Source organism: Marmota monax, unplaced genomic scaffold (assembly GCF_021218885.2).
Source record: "Marmota monax isolate L192 unplaced genomic scaffold, Marmota_monax_Labrador192_F-V1.1 WCK01_AAM20220418_F8-fsc00122, whole genome shotgun sequence".
NCBI lineage: Eukaryota > Metazoa > Chordata > Mammalia > Rodentia > Sciuridae > Marmota > Marmota monax.
In genome coordinates, this window is record NW_026695223.1 from 3,396,767 (window position 1) to 3,418,681 (window position 21,915).

General features: G+C 36.1%; 1 protein-coding gene across 2 annotated transcripts in view; it reads left to right on the forward strand.

The window, feature by feature from the left end:
* The window catches only part of Ift56 (intraflagellar transport 56), a 73,403-nt gene that overhangs the window by 8,855 nt on the left and 42,633 nt on the right, over window positions 1-21,915 (forward strand). For both annotated transcript variants that reach the window (XM_058575731.1, XM_046434198.2), the window contains exons 6-8: window positions 8,449-8,594; window positions 9,772-9,943; window positions 20,590-20,664. In XM_058575731.1, the coding sequence (XP_058431714.1) occupies window positions 8,449-8,594; window positions 9,772-9,943; window positions 20,590-20,664 (393 nt within the window). The remainder of the gene's footprint in view (window positions 1-8,448; window positions 8,595-9,771; window positions 9,944-20,589; window positions 20,665-21,915) is intronic.

Sequence of the window (21,915 nt, forward strand, 5' to 3'; positions counted from 1 at the left end):
ATGTTTTTGTTTTAACAATATTTTTCTCCTATTTTCTTCTATTAACAATAGAGAAAGGCGGCTGGGTGTGGTGGTGCAAGCCTGTAATTCCAGCAGCTCGGGAGGCTGAGACAGGAGGGTCATGAGTTCAAAGCCAGCCTCAGCAAAAGCCAGGCACTAAGCAACTCAGTGAGACCCTGTCTCTAAATAAAATACAAAAATGGGCTTGGGGGGCTGGGGATGTGGCTCAAGCGGTAGCGCGCTCGCCTGGCATGCATGCGGCCTGGGTTCGATCCTCAGCACCACATACAAACAAAGATGCTGTGTCCGCCAAGAACTGAAAAATAAATATTAAAAAATTCTCTCTCTCTCTCTCTCTCTCTCTCTCTCTCTCTCTCTCTTTAAAAATGGGCTTGGGATGTGACTCAATGATCCAGTGCCCCTGAGTTCGATCCCTGGTACCAAAAACAACAACAACAACAACCTAACAATAGAGAAAGGCAATTAACTATAAATTCCTATTGATAGCATTTCTAGAATAAGTGGAATATAGATGTTAATTTTATTGGATTTTCCCATCATTAATGATCTTTACCCTCTTAATTTATTCAGAGGTGTTAAGTTTTAGTTATTCTTAGAGAACAGTCATTTAACAATGTCAGTGTGCTTCGACTATCCTATCATCTCTTAAGAAACAGACTCAGAGGTACCTTGCTCTGACTCATGGAAATAAATATACATTTTTCATAATTGCCTTAGGGCAGTAATTTTGACCATTATAATGTTATATTTTAAGTTATAATTTTTAAAAAATATTTATTTTTCAGTTGTAACTGGACACAATACCTTTATTTATTTATTTTTATGTGGTGCTGAGAATCAAACCAGGGCCTCACATGTGCTAGGCGAGCGTTCTACTGTGAGCCACAACCCCAGCCCCAAGTTATAATTTTTTGAAATATAAAATTTATACCCATTTATTCTATCAAACAAAATATAAGTAAGGAAAAGAGCAAGTGAAATAATATCTACCATATTAAAAAGTAACTACCTTTCTGGGCTTCGGTTGTGGCTCAGCAGTAGAGTGCTGCCTAGCACATGGGAGGCCCTGGGTGCGATCCTCAGCACCGCATATAAATAAAATAAAATAAAGGTATTGTGTCAACTACAACTAAAAAATATTTAAAAAATAACTACCTTTTAATCTTTTAGAATATCTCTTTTAGGATAGATATTTTTTATTAGAACTTTATAGTTATAGTAGTAGGGTTTATCCCGACAAATTCATAGATGCTTGGAAATCGATTTCAGTTCATGATCCCACCTTTCCCTCCTGTCTTCCCTCCCCTCTCCCATTCTCCTTCCTCTACTAGACATTATTTCACTCATCTATTAATTTGTATTTGATTGGTTCTTTATGTTATTTTATCCTTCCCTCCCCCTTTCCCTTATTTTACTCTTGCTTCCACATATGAGAGAAAGATTTGACCTTTGAGTTTCTGAGTTTGGCTAATTTCACTTAACATAATATTCTCCATCTCCATCCATTTACCAGCAAATGCCAAATTTCATTCTTTTATGACTGAGTAGAACACCATTGTGTGTGTGTGTGTGTGTGTGTGTATGTGTGTACACCTATATTATATATCACAATTTCTTAATCCATTCATCTATTGACAGGCATCTGGATTGATTTTCTAATTTAGCTATTGTGCATTTTGCTACTAAAAACATTGACATGACTGCATCACTGTAGTATTTCAATTTTAGATCTTTTGGGAAAATACCAAGGAATGTGGTAGTTGGGTCTTGTGGTATTTTCATCCATTTTTGAGGAATCTTCATATTGCTTTTTTGTGCCATAATTCATTTAGATTTCCTACTTATTTGATTTTTAAATTGCTTTTTAGTTGTAATAGATCATTTTGAATGTTGTAGAAATAGACTTACTTATTGAGTATGAATTACTTTATTATTTTTTTTATTTTTTTAAAAATATTTTTATTATTATTATTTTTTTTAGTTTTAGGTGGACACAATATCTTTTTAAAATTTATTTTATTTTATTTTATTTTAGAGAAAGAGAGAGAGGAGAGAGAGAGAGAGAATTTTAATATTTATTTTTTCATTTTCGGCGGACACAATATCTTTGTTTGTATGTGGTGCTGAGGATTGAACCTGGGCCGCAAACATGCCAGGCGAGCACACTACCGCTTGAACCACATCCCCAGCCCCTGGACACAATATCTTTTTGTGTGTGTGTGTGGTGTTGAGAATGGTAAACAGTGCCTCATGCTTGCTAGGCGAGCGCGCTACCAGTTGAGCCACATCCCCAGCCCATGAATAACTTTAAATCTTTTAATTGATATTGGTAAACTGTTTTATAGAAAGTTTATCAAATCATTCATAGGAAGTATATGAAAACAAGTTTTTTGTACATTTAAAAATTGTACACTCTTAATTATCTCTTTGTTTCTTCCTCCCTTTACTAGTTCTGCCAATTTTTACTTGATATAATTTTCAAAATTGGTTATTAAGTACACACAGATTTAGAATTTTTGTGTCCTCCTTATAGATTGAAACATTCATTATCATGAATGTCTTTCCTTATCTCTAAAACTTCCTCTTTGTCTATTTGTGTAGCTACACGATGGTTTGGTCAGTGTTTGTCTATTGTATTTCTTTATCCTATTGTATTTACTTTCTCCCTTCCTGTGACCTTATAGTTCAAGTGTCTTCCTTATAAACAGTATATAAATGAGTTTGGGGATTTTTCAATCCAGTTGAAATCTTTATTTTTTAAAAATTCCAATATTTGATTCATTTCCTAAATTTAATGTCTTTTACTGATATGGTCAGCTCAATAACTACCTTGTAATATTCATTTTCTATTTGTCCCTATGAATCCATGTCTCTCCTTTTTTCTTTCTTGTATTCTTTTTGTATTGATTTTTTTTAATTCCCTATTTCTCCTCCAATGGCTTGAAAAAATTTTATCTAATCAAACGGAGGTGGTTTTGGGGTGGGAAGAGAACACAAATATACAAATTTTTATACCTCTTGGATATATAGATATGTAAATAATATACACATGTATATATACACATATTTACACATATATTCATTCACATACACACATATACATACATATATATATATATATATACACACACACACACACACACACACACACACACACATATATATATATTTGGGGGGGGGTACTGGGAATTTAACCTAGAGTATCTTAACCACTGAGCCACATCCCCAGTCATTTTTATTTTTTAATTTGAGACAGGTTCTTGCCAAGTTGTTTAGGGCCTCAGTAAATTGCTGAGACTAGTCTCGAACTTGAAATCCTCCTGCTTCAGCCTCCCAAATGGCTGGGATTACAGGAGTGTGTCAACATGTCTGGTTGTGTTTAAGCTTTGTGCATTATTTTTGGGTCTTGGTGCATTTCCTATGGTGTTTCCGGATGTGCCTTCCTTTTTTTTTTTTTCCTACTAGGGATTGAATCAGGACATGAGCATGCTAGGCAGGCACGATACCACTGAGCAACATCCCTAGCCCTTCTCCCCTTTTTTTTTTTTTTTTTTTCAATTTGGAAAGTTGTTTGGTTATTAATTCTTCAAATATTCTTCAGCCTCATATTTTCCTCTTCTTTCCTTCTAGAACACCAGTAATATGTACATATGTAGATATTTTCATTGTGTTGTATATAAACCCTTTTTCACATTTTCCTGTAGAGATTTTTTTTCATTTTATTAATCTTTCTTCAGTCATATCTAATCATCTATTAAATTCATCTACTTTATTCTTAATTTCATTGTGTTCTTCTTTTGTAAAATTTTCATTTTATTTTTAACATTTCCAACTCTCTCTCTTTTTTTTTTGGCAGTGTGGAAGATTCAACCCAGAGCCTTGTTCTTGTGAGGCAAACACTGTACCAACAGAACTATATTCTCAGCCCCCTCCAACTTTTTTTTTTTAGTCATAGATGGATACAATACCTTTGTTTTATTTATTTACATGTGGTGTTGAGTATTGAACCCGGTACCTCACACATGCTAGGCAAGTGCTCATCCACTGAGCTACAACCCCAGCCCAAAAGTCCCCAATTTTTAATTTATGTTTTAAAACATACCAATAACAAATATTTAAAATCCATGTATAATACATCTGATGATTATATCTCCTGACAACTGATTTTGGGGTTTTGGTCAAATGTAGATAAGCCTCCTATTTCTCCTCCAATGGCCTGAAAAAATTTTATCTAATCAATCAGAGGTGGGTTTGGGGTGGGAAGAGAACACAAATATACAATTTTTATACCTCTTGGAGATATATATATATATAAATAAGAGGGAGAGAGAGAGAGGGAGAGAGAGAGTGTTACAGAAAATGGAATTAAGTGTCCTGGTAGGAGATAAGTGTCCTGGTAAACTCGGTAATTTAATGTGTTAAATTTACACCAAGAGGTATAAAATTTTGTATATTTGTGTTCTCTTCCCATCCTAACCCCACCTCTGATTGATTAGATAAAGTCTCATCTATTTTACTGGTTAAATTTTTTCAAACCATTGGAGGAGAAATATGAAATTTTTTAGTTATAGGTAGACACAATGTCTTTATTTTACTTTATATGGTGCTGAGAATTGAACCCAGTGTCTCCCACGCTAGGTGCGTGCTCTACATCTGAGCCACAACCCCAGCCCAGAAATACGGAATTTAAAAAAAAAAAAAATAATCAATCCCTAAAGAATACAAGAAAGAAAAAAAGCAGGGGGCGGGGGGCAACATGGATTCATAGGGACAAATAGAAAATGAATAGTACAAGGTAGTTGTTGAGCTGACCATATCAGTAAATACATTAAATTACATTGAGTGCTGGCTATTGTATATAAAAATAGAGAAGGCCAGGCAGAGTGGTACACCTCTATAATCCCAGCTTTTCAGGAGGCTGAGGCAGAAGGGTCACAGGTTCAAAGATAGGCTTGGTAATTTAACAAGCCCCTATCTCAAAAAATCAAAAAGACTGAGAATATAGCTCAGTGGTAAAGCACCTTTGGGTTCTGTCCCTGTACGGAGGAAAAGAAAATAAAAAAGAAGAATGGGAGGAGGAGGAGGGGGAGGGCGAGGGGCAGGAGGAGAAAAAAAAAAAAAAACAAATACAGAGACTTTGGATAATTGAGAATTGACAGATGCCCTTAGAGAATAGTGGTGGCAAATATCAGCCTTATCTCTATCTCTCTGCCTTAAATAGTCTGTCTCTCTCCCCCTCTCTCTCTCCCTCTCTCTCCTCTCTCTCTCTCTCTCTCTCTCTCTCTCTCTCTTTCTCTCTCTCTCTCAGGGGATTGAATCCAGGAACACTTAACCAGTAGGCCACATCCCCCTTCTTATTTTTTATTTTGAGAAAGGGTCTTGCTGAGTTGCTTAGGGCCTTACTAAGTTGCTGAGGCTGACCTCAAACTTGTGATCCTCCTGCCTTAGTTTCCTGAGCTGCTGGGCTTACAGTGGATCTTGGTGTCTGAGTCTTCAGTATCTTGGTAGCTTTCTAATGCCTTCACACAGATATTTTTAAAAATTTATTTATTTATTCTAATTTGTTATACATGAAAACAGAATGCATTTCAACTCATATTACACATATAGAGCACAATTTTTCATGTCTCTGGTTGTACACAAAGTAGAGTCACACCATTCGTGTCTTCATACACGTACTTGGGGGTAATGATGTCTATCTCATTCCACTATCTTTATTACTCCCATGTCCCCTCCTTTCTCTTTGCCCTATCTAAAGTTCTTCCATTCCTCCTATGCTCCCTTCTTCCATCCCCCTTATGGATCAGCATCCACATATCAGAGAAAATATTCATCATTTGAGTTTTGGGGATTGGCTCACTTCACTTAGCATAATATTTTCCAACTCCATCCATTTACCTGCAAATGCCATGATTTTATTCTTTTTTAATGCTGAGTAGTATTCCATTGTGTATATATACCACATTTTCCCTATCCATTTATTTACTGAAGGGCATTTAGATTGGTTCCACAATTTAGCTATTATAAATTGTGTTGCAATAAACATTGATGTGGCTGTGTACATCAGTGACAAATTCTCTGAAAGAGAAACTAGGAAAACTACCCCATTTACAATGGCCTCAAAAAAATTCACACAGATATTTAGTAGTTTTCAAGCTTTTCTAGTTTTCTTGGTGAGAGGAATGTGCTATAAAGCTACTCCATCATTAATAAAAGTTGAAATCTTTAATTCAGTTTTGAGAAATATAGTTTATTGTTTTTCTTCTGATGACAAAAATAATGAATGTTCATTATTGTGCTTTTAGAAAATCATTAAAAAATCATACACACACAACCCCCCCCCCCCCACACACACACACAAATCAAGATTTCCTATAAGTCTGCCACTTAGAGATAACACTATGGTATTTTGTTCCCTTTTCTTCTAGTTTTAAAAAATCATATCTTTTAAAAATGTATGAATATTATCAAATTTGGTTATATATATATACACACACACACACACACACACACACACAAACACACACACATACTGTTTTATAACCAGGTTTTTCCACTTAAAAATGTCTCAAACATTTTTCCACGTCACAAGATATTCTATAGAAGAGATTGTAAATGGTATCTTATGGGCTGAGAATGCACCACAGATGTGTTTCTAAAACAGCACTCCAATTTTTTTACATTTAAAAATAGGGTATGTCACACAAACACTTTATTTCTGGCTTCTTTTGAAAAATTAAAAAATTTAAAACTCTGAATTCCTATTTCTACATGCAGCAAATTGTAGATTTGAAGATTGAAGCTGAGTAGATGGAGTAGGTTGTCTCCATTCCCCCTCTAATCTTGTCCTATAACAACATTTTAATTTGGAACCTCACTACTCTGTTCTGTACTTGAATGTCTTCACAACATTCTGTCTAACAGATGTGTCATAATTCATTTTCCTATTGTTCCTCAATTGGATCGTTTTATAATTTTTATGCCTCGAGAAATAGTATCATTTGAAACTTTTTAAAAAATTAGTTGTTGATGAACCTTTATTTTATTTATTTGTATGTGGTACTGAGAATCTAACCCAGTGCCTCATGCATCCTAGGCAAGTGCACTACCCCAGCCCCATGAAACTTTTTTTTGATATGTATTATAAATTAATCAGAGTGCAGGCAGATAAGAAAAATTAGACTCAATAAAGACCTTTCCAAGACAGACTTTAGAATACAGTCTATAGAATATAGTATAGGCATTCATTAGTTGACAACTAATGTTTATTTTACAAATTAAACAGTAATTTACAAAATTACTATAATAGGGGCTGGGGATGTAGCTCAGTGAGAGAGCTCGAGCTAGCATGGATGAGGCCTTGGATTTAATATCTACCACCATAAAGAAAATATTATCTGTAATATGTCACTGACCAAACTAGAGATGAGCTTCAGAATTTATTGTTTTGTGGAAACAGATTCTTTTTAAAAATTTTAAGCAAATAAGCCAATTTTACACCAGGCAGGAGTGAGCAATCTACATATAAAGGGTCACTATCAAAATCTATCTGTTCTGAGGCTGAGGTTGTGGCTGACCGGTAGAGCCCTTATGATCCTCAGTACCACATAAAAATGAACAAATAAAATAAAGGTATTGTATCCAACCACACCTAAAAAATAAATATATTTTTTAAAAAAATATATCTGTTCTATCCCAAGTATAAGCAAAGGCAGCTATTATTTGCAACTACCACTTAGTAAAATAAGCATACAAGGTTGGAATGGAATTCTGACACCCAAAACAAAATACAGAGTAACTAAAGAGAGGATGGAAAAAAATCTAGAACAGAAAATTAAAAATTGTGATCACTAAGTTGCTCAATGAGAAATATATTTTGATTACATATTGTGCACCAAGAAGAAAGAGATACAAAATACCAGATAAATTGTTAAAGGAAGAGGGCAAAGAGATTCGGGGTGGGGGGGGTTGGAGAGAAAGAAAATATAAAGAAAGACAAAAGGAAGGTAAGTGGGTGAGGGTGGAGGGTTAGATAATTAATATTAACTGTAAGTTGAAGACTTTCCAGCTAGGCAAGGTGATGCACACATGTAATCCCAGTGACTTGGGAAGCTGAGGCAGGAGGATTGCAAGTTTGAGGCCAGCCTCAGCAATTTAGTAAGACCCTGCCTCAAATAAAAAATAAAAGGGCTGGGGATATATAGCTCAGTGGGATTCAATCCCCAGTACAGAAAGTAAAAATAAAAAGGCTTTTCTTTGCTAAGGCTCTGTCTTGAGGCTATTTACATTCTTTCTCTGGAGAGACTGAAAGCCACAGAGCCTAAGGGAAATAGAAAATGGAAACACGGTATCCAGAAGAGGTATTGATTTCTCTAACTGTAAGCTAATATGAATCTTTACATGTCTCTTCCTTTCTCATAATTTTAGTTTAATGATGAGAAAAAATTGATGAATTTTCATCAAAATCTTCAGGATATCACAGAAGACCAACTCAGTTTGGCCTCAATCCACTACATGCGTTCTCATTACCAAGAAGCTATTGATATATATAAGCGGATATTGCTAGATAACAGGTCTGTATGCTTTCGTGCTTACCTGAAATGTCTTTCATTTTGTTAGTTTCTTTTATGTTTAGTTTGGCTGAGGACTTAGTGTCCTTTGGATCTAGTAGCACCATGGGTTCAAATCTGTTTAGTTGATAATTTGGCATGATTATGAGCTCCTTAGGGGTTGTTTAGATCAGGATTTCTCTACCTTTTTCATTATCATCCTTCTAAGGAGACTTTGTAGACATTGCTTTGTCCCGATTGCCACCCCCTTGAAATTTTAATATGCTTATATATATGTATGTCTTATATATGTAATAATGTGTTTCTATGTGTTAACGTACTTATGTATATCTATGTTTTACCCACAAAATGAGTATGATTTTTTTTCACTCTCCTATAAAGACCAACTTTGTCCCTCTGGTGGGGATATTGCCCCTTTTGGAAATGCATGTTTTAGATGTGTCAATCTCAGTGATGTGATTACATTGTAGGTAACTTGCTGATAAAATTAGAAACAAACCATTTTAAAGAATTAACATTCCAACTTTATCACTTACCCTTGGCCTCTTTCCAGTCTCTAAAATGTCTCATCCACCTTTCTCCTCCCCTCTTTTGCATTGCGTTTGAAGTCTCCTGCCTGTTCCCCTTTCCAGTCATCAAGCCCACCTGCCTTCTCTGTTCTCTATATGGAGTGCCTATTTGTTCCTGTTCAGTTATAGCTTGTGTTAATTTTTCAATATGAACATTCTGAATTTTTCCCTTTCTCTCTCTCTCTCTCCCTCCCTCCCTCTCTCTTTGATACTAGGGATTGAACTCAGGGGTATTTTACCACTGAGCCACCTCCCCAGCCCTATTTTGTATTTTATTTAAAGACAGGATTTCACTGAGTTGCTAAGAACCTTGCTTTTGCTGAGGCTGGCTTTGAACTTGTGATCCTCCTGCCTCAGCCTCTCAAGCCGCTGGGATTATGGGCATGCGCCACCGTGCCCAGCTCCCTTGCTCTCTAGTTTCCATTTTTTACTCTATTTATATTGAAACACCCAAATATTATACAATGCAAAAGGAGAAAAAAATGTGCTGACTGTATCTTGCCTTTCTTACAGGCAAACTCTTCACCTATCCTCTTTGCTGTGTTGTCCATTTGATGTTTGTAGTTTGACATTTCTGTGAACTGTTAACTGTTAATTATTTTCTTTAATAGGGAATACCTTGCCCTCAATGTTTATGTGGCCCTTTGCTACTACAAGTTGGATTACTATGATGTGTCTCAAGAAGTTCTGGCTGTTTACCTCCAGCAAATTCCTGATAGTACCATCGCACTCAATCTTAAGGCCTGTAATCATTTTCGCCTTTACAATGGCAAAGCAGCTGAGGTAGTGATGGAAATGTTTCTAATTGACTTACCTCTGATTTGAGTTACTTTATATTTTCTAAGTTATTCATTAATCTCTGTTATCTCTAATATCCCTTGGTCATTGCCAGGATGATTCTATAAGAACCTAATTGTATAAATATTTTTGTATATCACATAGCGTTCTAAAAATTTTGGCTTCTGAATTCTGTTATGTCTAATATATTGTAGATAATTTTGTAGATGCCTATGTTAACCTAAATATGTTTAAAACCAAATGAGTTAGCTTCTTCCTCTAAAATATGTTTGTAGCTGTGTGGTTGAATATCACCAATATATATCCAGTAAACCACCTCAGGGATATATGTCACCCTCTTCTTCATCTCCATAAAATCACCCACCAGTTCCTATCAGTTATTTATTCTAGATATTTCTTTTTATCAATCCCCCCATTCTCTTCTGTTATTGCTCTAGTACAAGAGTTCCTCACCTCTTATTTTGGCCCCCTTTTTGTGGGGGTGGGGCCAGGGATTGAACTCAGGGACACTCAACCACTGAGCCATATCCCTAGCCCTATTTTGTATTTTATTTAGAAACAGAGTCTCACTGAAGTGCTTAGAGCCTCGCTTTTTTTTTTTAGTTGTGTGGACACAATACCATTATTTACTTATCTTTATGTGGTGCTGAGGATCGAACCCAGGGCTTCACACATGCTAGGCGAGTGCTCTACCACCAAGCCACAACCCCAGCCCTAACGCTCACTTTTGCTGAGGCTGGCTTTGAACTCTAGAGCCTCCTGCCTCAGCCTCCTGAGCTGCTGGGATTACAGGTGTGTGCCATGGCATCCGGCTTTATTTTTGCACTTTGAATAGTTTTCCTGACTCTAGTCCTTGAACTTGATGAGCATGCCCTACTCTCTTCTTGCCATAGCTTCACATACACTATTCCCACTGCTGCAATGACCCCCTTCCTTCTCGGCTTAGTACACTTCAGCTTCTCTTTAAGGCTACTCCAAGAGATAAACATGCAGACATTTTATAAATACTTAGAAATTGGTTAACTTATAGGCACTGTGTAGAACACTTCATATCCTTTATTTAATTTTCCTGACAAGTCTATGGATAAAGGCTGTTATAACCTCCTTTTATAGGAAACTGAGAGAAAATAGGAGGCCATATGTTATCATCACCTTTTATTTAACATATCTTAAATAAAACATAATTTTAATAACATCTTAACTAAATAAAGTAATTTAACATTATAGATACATACACACACACTATGTATATATATACACACACACATACACACACATACACACATACATATGTGTGCACAAATTCTACATTTAGGTAGATAGATAATAGGATGTTCTAGATCTACATATAAATGTATAAATAGATATTTAAGCCAGCAAATAAACTGTATCAAAGCAAATTTTGAGGAAAAAATGTCTAACAAGGAGTACTATACACACTTCACACTGACGGAGATTCAACCCTGAGTAAAACAATGTTTAGTAGTGGGGGAGAAAGTATATGGGATGGAGAGTACAAAAATAAAAAAACACATTTTTGGGGCAGCAATAGGATATAGATTTTATTTAATTTTGATAATCTTATTAAACCAGGTTTTTTGTTTTTTTTTTTGGAACTGGGGATCGAACCAAGGGGTGCTTAACTACTGAGCCACATCCCAATCTCTTTTTATTTTTTATTTTGAGACAGGGTCTCACTAAATTGCTTAGGCCTCACTAAGTTGCTGAGGCTGCCCTTGAACTTTCAATCCTTCTGCCACCAGCCTCATGAATTGTTGGTATTGCAGGCTTGTGCCACCATACCTAGCAAATGAGGCATTCTGATTAAATCAGGCATTCTTCTAGTAACTAGTAAAATGAGTTCTGTATTATATGGTTCAGTCAGTCTATCAAAAAAACTAGTAGTTTTCTGTTCTTAAAATAATCTGTTCTAGGGGCTGGGGACATAGCTCAGTTGGTAGAGTGCTTACCTTTCATGCACAAGGCCCTGGGTTCAATCCCCAGCACCACAAAAAAAAAAAAAAAAAAAAAAAAAATAATCTGTTCTGTCTTGAAATAATCTGTAATGATTGATTTAATTCTTAAAGTACTTTGAATAACTTGCCCAAGATTATACAGCTAACACAATAAGTGGCAAATTCAGGTCTCAAACACATGTCTGTCTAACTGTGAAGTCAATAGACTTAATCACTAAAATTTACACCAAATTTAAGGTTCTTTCTTCTTTGCTCTTGGTAAACATGCCTCTGTAATCATGCTTATCAATTGATAGTTACTACTGTCTTCAATCTAGATAAGCTTACTGGAAGCAAGGACTGAGTTTTTTCACATTTTTGTCTCAGGACCAGGCACAGAGTATGCACACAGTTAATGCCAACTGTATGTTGGTTGAATGAGAAACTAAAAGTATGACTGACAAGAAGAATTACATTTTAAGGAGGAGGAGATGCAAAAGAGAGCATTAAGATGAAGATTGCAAAAAGGCCATTTGATTTTATTGCAGGTTGAGTATCCTTTATTCAAAGTGTTTGAAACCAGAAGTTTTTAAGATTTCATAGTTTTTTTTGAATTTTGGAATATTTGCATAGACTTTACCAGTTCAGCAGCCTTAATCTGAAACATATGTCAGTACTCAAAAAGTTTCATATTTCAGAGCATTTCTTTCTTTCTTTTTAATATATATATATAAATATAATTTTGATTAGGGATGCTCAACCTGTACCAGGATTTCCACATTTCCCTTCTGATTAGGAAATCATTATTATTGGGGCTTGAAGCCAGTTTGCAAGGAGATAGGGGGTGAGTAATAGCCTAATTTGGGAATTCTTGTAAAGGATGTGACAGAAGAGAAGACAAGCAGATGATGAAGAAATAGAAGCTTTGAATCTAGGACATTGATTAAAAAAAAAAAAAAAAGGAGAAAACCACTGGTTTCAGAGGATAAAGAATTGAGGAACTTTTTCTTCCAAACTGGGAACATGTCTTGTAAGAATCAAGTTTTTGAGATTGGGATCAGACCCAAATTTCAATCCTGGATTAGTAGCTGTATTGCATTAGATAAAAAAACTTCTTTAAGCAGTATCTGTAAAGTAAGGAAAATTATAATACTGACTCATTGAAGATTGTTGTGGTGATTAAATGATGTTTATAAAGTTCATAACTTGATATACAAAGTAAACTTGCAGTAAATATTAGCTATTAGCAAGCTAAAATAGTCAGTTTTATTGTTTATTTACATTTAGTGCTTCTGTTTCTTGTTTAAGATATAATTACTTATCCCAATATCATATTCTTTGATATTATCTTCTAAAACCCATTTTTGCTTTTTAAATCAAAAATATCTTGTGTGTGTGTGTGTGTGTGTGTGTGTTGTGTATACTGGGGATTGAACTCAGGGGCACTCAACCACTGAGCCATATCCCCAGCCCTATTTTGTATGTTATTTAGAGATAGGGTCCCACTGAGTTACTTAGGACCTCACCATTGCTGAGGCTGGCTTTGAACTCACTATCCTCCTGCCTCAGCCTCCCAAACTGCTGGGATTACAGGCATGAGCCACTGCACCTGGCTAATATCTTGTATCTTAAGTAACCATTCTTTTTTCTTTCTTTCTTTCTTTCTTTCTTTTTAAGAAATCATTCTTGGGGCTGGGGTTGTGGCTCAGTGATAGAGCACTTGCCTAGCATGTGTGAAGCACCAGGTTCGATCCTCAGCCCCATATAAAAAATAAATAAATAAAATAAAGTTTAAAAAATCATTCTTAAAAGGATTTTTTCCCCAATTAAAAGACAAAAGTTGGTAAATTAGAAAAAACACCAATATATGCTTTAAATAGAAAAACAGAAAATTTGGACATAAAAGGACATGTTTCATTCAGACTATTTCTCACATGGTTTCCAGCATTTGTGTCATGTTTTTATAAAGGTCATTTTTACTTTAACATAGATATAATAACCTACATCTTCTACTTATGTTCTACAACCCCTCTTTTCCTATCCCTAAACAACTGCTAGTCTACTTTCTATATCCATGTCTTTCCCTATTCTAGATATTCCATACAAAGGAGCTATATGATACGCAGTGTTTATGACTAGTTTCTTTTGCTTAGCATAATGTTTATAAGGTTTATCATTTTGTAACATATATCAGGATGTCATTTTTTTTTTTAATTTCTTCTTCTTTTTTTTTTAGAGAGAGAGAGAGTTTTAATATTTATTTTTTTTTAGTTCTCGGCGGACACAACATCTTTGTTTGTATGTGGTGCTGAGGATCGAACCCGGGCCGCACGCATGCCAGGCGAGTGCACTACCGCTTGAGCCACATCCCCAGCCCCAGGATGTCATTTTTTTTAACAAATTTTTTTTTTAAAGAGAGAGAGAGAGAGAGAATTTTTTTTTTTTTTTTTTAATATTTTTTATTTTTTAGTTTTCGGTGGACACAACATCTTTGTTTGTATGTGGTGCTGAGGATCGAACCCAGGCCGCACTCATGCCAGGCGAGCGTGCTACCGCTTGAGCCACATCCCCAGCCCAAGGATGTCATTTTTATGACCAAATCATTTTCAGTTGTTTGCATATACTATATTTTGTTTTTCCATCATTGGTTGATGGACATTTGGGTTGTTAGCACCTTTTTTTTTTTAATATTTATTTATTTATTTTTTAGTTATCGGTAGACACAACATCTTTGTTGGTATGTGGTGCTGAGGATCTAACCCGGGCCGCCCGCATGCATGCCAGACGAGCGCGCTACCGCTTGAGCCACATCCCCAGCCCAAGCACCTTTTGCCTATTAAGACTAATGCTGCTATAAACTTTTTGTCCAAGTTTTTGTTTGGGCATCAGTTTTCATCCCCCTTGAGTGTAACATACTTACAGTCAAATTTTGGGTCATTTGGTAACTCCATATTTAATTGTTTGAGGAATTTGCCTGACTATTTTTCCAAAGTAACTGCACTGTTTTATATTCTCACCAGTAGTGTAGAAGGGTTTTGATTTTTCAACATCCCTGCAAATAGTTACCTGACTTTTTGACTCTAGCCATTCTATTGGGTATGAAGTTGCACTTTACTGTTGATTAATAATGTTGAGCATCATTTCAAATACTTATTGGCCATTTGTATGTCTTCTTTGTAGAAATATCTATTCAAGTTATTTGGTCATTTTAAAAATTCAGTTGTCTTTTTTTTTAAATATATTTTTTAGTTGTAGATGGACATAATATCTTTATTTATTTATTTGTTTATTATATGGTACTGAGGATCAAACCCAGTGTCTCACACGTGCTAAGCAAGTGCTCTACCACTGAGCTATAGCCGCAGACCTCAGTTGTCTTTTTATTATTGAGGTGCAGTTCAATATTTATTATTGAGGTGCAGTTATGTATTCTAGGTACCAGTCCTTTGTTAGATATATGAATCACAAGTATTTTCTTCCATTCTGTGAGTTGTCTTTTCATTTTCATTTTCTTTCTCTCTTTCTTGTGTGTGTATATGATATTGTTCTGTTTTGTTTGTTTGCGCTGGGTATTGAACCCAGAGCCTTGTAGATGTACTTTGATACGTGCCTTACTGCTTAAGCTATAGCCACAACCCATCGTTTTCTTTTTTTTTTCATTCCACCCATACTGTTAATTGATTTCAGGGGCACTCTACCATTGAGCTCCATCCCAAGCCCTTTTTATATTTTATTTTGAGACAGGGGTCACTAAGTTGCTGAGGTTTGCCTGGAACTGGCAATCCTCCTGCCTCACCTTCCAAGTTGCTAGGATAGCAGGAGTACACCATCATGACTGGCTCTCACTTTCTTAATAGTGGTTTTTGAAGCACAATAGTTTTAAATGTTGATGAAGTGAAATTTGTCTATTTTTTTCTTGTGTTGCTGTGTTTTGGGTGTCATATCTAAGAATCTTTGGCCAAATCTAATCATGAAGATTTACCCTCATTTTTCTCTTAAGAGTTTTATAATTTTTTTAAATTTATTTTTTTAGTTTTCGGCGGACACAACATCTTTGTTTGTATGTGGTGCTGAGGGTCGAACCCGGGCTGCACGCATGCCAGGCGAGCGCGCTACCACTTGAGTCACATCCCCAGCCCCAAGTTTTATAATTTTTAAAAAATATTTACTTTTTAGTTTTTTTTAGGTGGACACAATATCTTTATTTTATTTTTGTGGTGCTGAGGACCAAACCCAGTGCCCCACACATGCCAGGCGAGCATGCTACCACTTGAGCCATATCCCCAACCCAAGGGTTTATAATTTTAGCTCTTAGATTTAGGGCTCTGATTCATCTCAAGTTAATACTTGTATATGGTGTGGGATACAATTGTTTTGCATGTGAATATCCAGTTGTCCCAGAACCATTTGTTGAAGAGACTATTTTTTCCCTCATTGAACATTCTTGGCATCCCTGTTAAAAGTCAGATAACCATAGACAGGTACATAGATTTAATCTCTAGACTCAATTCTGTTTCATCATTCTATATGTCTATCTCTTACACCAATACTCTTCTTCTTCTTTTTTTTTTTAGATCAAACCCAGTGCTCGAACATGCTAGGCATGCCCTCTACCACTGAGCCACAACCCCAGCCCTTGATTACTGTTCTTTTGTAGCAAATTTTTAAGTCAGAAAGTGTGGGTTCTTCTAATTTGTTTTTGTTTTCCTTCAACATTATCTGGGCTGTTCTTGTCTTTTGCAACTCAATATGAATTTTAGAATTAGTTTATTAATTTCTACAGAAAACTCAACTGGAATTCTAGTAGGGATTACAATGAATCTGTAGATTAATTGGAGATTATTGCTATCTTAACAATATTAAGTCTTCCAATCAATGAATATAGAATGTTTTCCCCTATATGTAGATGTTCTTTAATTTTTTTCAACAATGTTTTATAGTTTTCAGGAGATAAGTTTTACACTTCTTTGTTACATTTGTCAAAATTTTTGCTTTTAAATAATCTTTGTTTTTCTCAGCTTCCTGTTTTCTTTGTTAGTGCTTATTTTTTGTTTTCTTTTTTCCCCCCGCTTTTTTCTTGGGGGGGGGTTACTGGATATTGAATGCAAGGGCACTCAACCACTGAGTCACACCCCCAGCCCTATTTTGTATTTTATTTAGACACAGGATCTGAGTTGCTTAGCACCTCTCCATCTCTGAGGCTGGCTTTGAACTCATGATCCTCCCACCTCAGCCTCTCAAGCTGGATGACAGCCATGAGCCACTGCACCATATTTTTATTGGTGCGTTATAGTAGATAAGGGTGGGATTTTTATTATATATTCATACATGCTCACATTATAACAAATATAATTTGACCTATCATTCTCCAGTATTTCCCCTTTTTATCTTTTATTTTCTTAAACATTGTCACATGGGTGTTTTGTGATCTGAGCTTCAGAGTTTGAATTTCTGAAATTTATATGGTTTGTTTCTCCTGATTCTTCCTTATGGAATTCAGTTTCTCCCTATTTCAGGTTATCTTTGTGTGCTGGACACTATTTGAAAAATTACTTATAGGACTAACTTAACACCTGCAATGAAGACACTTTCCTCCCTAAAGAATATATTTTCTGGAGCTGGGGTTGTGGCTCAGTGGTAGAGCGCTTGCCTAGTCTGTGTGATGCACTGGATTTGATTCTCAGCACCACATAAAATTACGTGAACAAAATAAAGGTCCATCAACATCTAAAAAAATATTAAAAAAAAAAAAAGAATATGTGCTCTCTCACCAAGTGCTTGGTAGAACTCTGAGACTGAGCCCACCTTAAACCAAAGCTAAGAACAGAGAGTCCCTAACTGTACACCGGATTCTAACTGAGCTGTATTTCTGTGCAAGGCTTATTCTAGTTCTGTTCCATCCTTCCTTTACCAGTGTGGCTCTTTGGAATCCCAGATGATTGTGAGAAGGGTCTCCTTTAGATTTCCCACCTTGTTCTTGCCCTAGGCTTTGTTTTTTGTCCTTCTTGCCTGGGCAGATTATCAATTAAAAGTTCTAATTTTATAGAGTGTGTGGGCTTCCAGGGAGAAAAATGACAGCCATGCTTTCTTACTTCTCTGGATTTATTCTTTCTCCTTCATTTTGACCTGACAGCTCTTTCCTTGTCATCTCTTTGGCATGCTTAAGAAAATGTTTTAATAATTCCTCTCTGTTTTTAGTTTTTTTTTCCCCAGTGGGAGCAGTAATTTGAATAATCTAGCCTAGTGGCCATCAAAATGTTATCTGGGGCCTGGCGTGGGTGGTGCACACCTGTAATCCTAGAGGTTCTGGATACAGAGGCAGGAAGATCACAAGTTCAAAGCCAGCCTCAGCAATTTAGCAAGGCCCTAAGCAACTCAGTGAGACCCTGTCTCTAATAAAAATACAAAATAGGGCTGGGGAGGTGGCTCAGTGATCAAGTGCCCCTGAGTTCAATCCCTGGTACCCCCCCAAAACCAAAAATTTTAAAAAATGTTATCTGAGAACCCAAGGGTCCCTGAGACCCATGTCTCGGAGCCTTTGAGGCAGGGCCAGGACAGAATGAAGCAGGTGGGCTGCCTGGGAATGGAGTTTAAGTGTGGGTGCTCACACCACTCACACAAAGCACCTTCTTCCATGTATCCTGGGCAGCTCATTTGTCTTACCTCTGGTCCCTGCTGGTCCTGCCAGCTTATTCATTTTGTATTAAACCATACAGTAATAAGGATATTCATAGATAACGTTAAACAGAGCCACTTTTCTCACCAAATTTTTGTTGGCAAATATCATTTTGTTAAAATAAAAAATATTTATGTTTACATGTAGTGGGGTTATTATTACTATTGTTTTTAAATTTTTGTTGTTGTTGTAGTTGGACACAATATACCTTTATTATAGTTATTTATTTTTATGTGGTGCTGAGGATCAAACCCAGCACCTCGCGCCTTGCACATACTAGGCGAGTGCTCTGCCACTGAGCTACAACCCCTATTACTGCTATTTTTGATTAACCAAATACTTAAAATTTTGTTTTAATTTCTTTTATGATAAATATAAATGGCTATAACTCACATAAACAAAAGCCCTTTGAGATCCTTAAAGTATAAAAGGGATTTTGAGTCCAAAAGGACTCAAAAAAAAAAAAAAAACTACTGCTAATCTAGCCTAGTATTACCCAAAAATTTGAATTTCTGTGGTGGACAAAGAAGGGATTAATAAAAGGATTGTTGGTGGGTGTGGTTATACATGCCTATAATCCCAGCAATTGGTGAGGCTGAGGATTTAAGATTTGAGGGTAGCCCGGGCAACTTAACAAGACACTGTCTCAAGATAAAATAATAAAAGGATAAGGGTGTAGCTACAGTGCTTGCCTAGCACGTGTTAGGCCTTGGGTTCAATCCCTACCACAAAAAGGAAACAAGGTGGGGGGCAGGGCGTGGAGATTGCTAAAAAGATGTACACTCCCAGCTGAGATCAAGTAGAGTGAGTTTGTAGAGGTTAGTAAGAATTCAACAATTTTATACAGAAAATCTTAACTATCCACTAATGGGAGTAGAAAAGAATAGAGGAAGATTACTCAAAAATACGGATTTTGCAAAAAACTATAAGTAAATAGCAGAAAGATTAGTAGAGTAGAGCCAGCTGTGATGGCATACGCCTTTAATCCCAGTGGTTTAGGAGGCTGAGGCAGGAGGATCACAAGTTCAAAGCCTGCCTCAGCAATTTAGCGAGATCCTAAGCAACTCAATGAGACCCTGTCTCTAAAGAAAATATAAAAAAGGACTGGGGATGTGGCTGAGTGTTTAAGTGCCCCTGGGTTCAATCCCCAGTACCAAAAAAAAAAAAAAAAAAAAAAAAATCTGTAGAGGGGAACAGAAGGTGGGAGGAGTAGAGAAAAAGGAGACTGCATTAGAGCAAATTATGTTCCATGCCTTTATAACTATGTCAGAATGAATCCTAAATGTTATATGTAGCTTAAAAAACTAATGAAATTTTTAAAAATATGGATTGTTAAGGTAGAAATAGCAGAAAGTTGAGGAAGGGGATAATAAACCTTGGGACCTAGTGAAGACACTGTGGAAATGCTGACCATTTGTTTTTCTTTCTTTCTTTCTTTTTTTTTCTTCTTTTAACTGGCTAATTTATTTAAACTTCACAGTAATAGGAATTAAGGAATTATTATTAAAGACAGAATTTCTCAGCAGGCTACTATGTAGCCCTGACCATTTGTCCTTGAGTGAGTAAAGGGGTCAAGAGAAGACCTAGGAAATAATAAGACACAAAGGAAAAGACACTTGGATTATGTTATGTAAACAAAAGTCAGTTTAGCAGGAAGGAGGGAGGAACCAAGAGAATCAGGATGTGGGTCAAATTGAAGAATCAACCTTAGTTGTTAAAGGTTAGCTACCTTATCACTGTTGGCACTGAGAGAAAAGTTTTACTCTAGGGTGCTATTTTTCAAACTTGCTGCTTAGTATGAGTTTCAAGACTCTTCACTTTTATAAGCCTCACTGTTCTTGTCTATAAAATATGAAGAATAATAATTACACTGGCAGAGTCATGAGAATCAAATGAAATAGCACATTAAATTCTTTGTAAAATATAAATCATTGTATAAATATGTGGAATAAGAGGTATATACTTGCTATTTTCATAAATCTTTGCTTTTTAATTTTCAGGCAGAACTCAAAAGCTTGATGGACAATGCTTCTTCATCCTTTGAATTTGCTAAAGAACTCATCAGGCACAATCTGGTGAATAAACTGTTTCCCGTCTTGACTGACTTCAGTCCTACTCTACTTTGGTACATCCCAGAAATTAGAAAGATGAATAAAAGGAGATGCCCCAACATATATTGGTCCTCTCCAAAGGAATGCCTCCTTATTGAGAAAGAGAGAAAATGAGTTGAGGATATCAGTCCCTTTCCTTGAGGAAATCTTTTTTGGGAGGGCAGGGATATATATATTACCTTTGGAAGGAAGCTCAAGGCAGTGTAGATCCCAATGTTTGGTTTTTGACCAAAGAAAATATATCCTTGTGGGTAGAAAAAATGGCAAAGATTTTCTGGTCTTGGAAAGAAGGCCAAGATTTTCTGGGACATGGACCTTGAACAACCGTGATATATGAAGGATTGCAAACACATTGATTTTACTGGAAGTAACTAAGTTTGTACTGGGGAATAGTGGAAAGTAAAGTTGGGCGGGGTGGTTAGGTTTAGGGCTAGATTATGATGGCCATTGCTTTAAAAAAAAAATCTGAGCTCAGATTAAGTTTGATTCTATTGACCATGTAATGTAGTGAGATACAGTACAGCTGCTTTCAACTCAGATACCAGGAACTTTGGGCAAGTTAGGTAATATTGCTGAGTCTCAGTTTCCTCATCGGTAAATCATGATAATAATAACTTTATATTTTCCTTCTGATTTCTCTGGGTTTTTTAGCATTAATTCTTCTAGTCCCCAAGCTGAAAACCACAGCTATTTTAGACTCTCCCCTTCCCTTTGTCTCTAGTATCTTTTTTTTTTTTTTTGATAGCAGGGATTGAACTCAGGAGCAGTCAATTACTGATCTCATCCCTAGCCCTGTTTTGCATTTTATTTAGAGACAGGGTCTCATTGAGTTGCTTAGCACCTCATCATTGCTGAGGCTGGCTTTGAACTCATGATCCTCCTGTCTTAGCCTCCTGAACTGCTGGGATAATAGGCATGCACCCTGTGCCCAACTTTTTTTTCTAATATCTACTAGTCACTAAACTCTAGTAATTCTTTCTTTGCAATGACTTATATTAAATCCATTTCTTCTCTAGATCAATTCTCCATCAAAGATAAAATTGTATTTGGATAACTTCTATTATGGGCTCCTGCTGCTAATTTTTTCACTTCTAAACTAGTTTATAAGTTCAATTATATCTTTTATGGAGAATAAAGCATTTGAGATAATAGGTTGGAACTTAAGTTTGGAGTATGTTGGACATGGTGGTGCATACCTGTAATCCCAACAGCTTG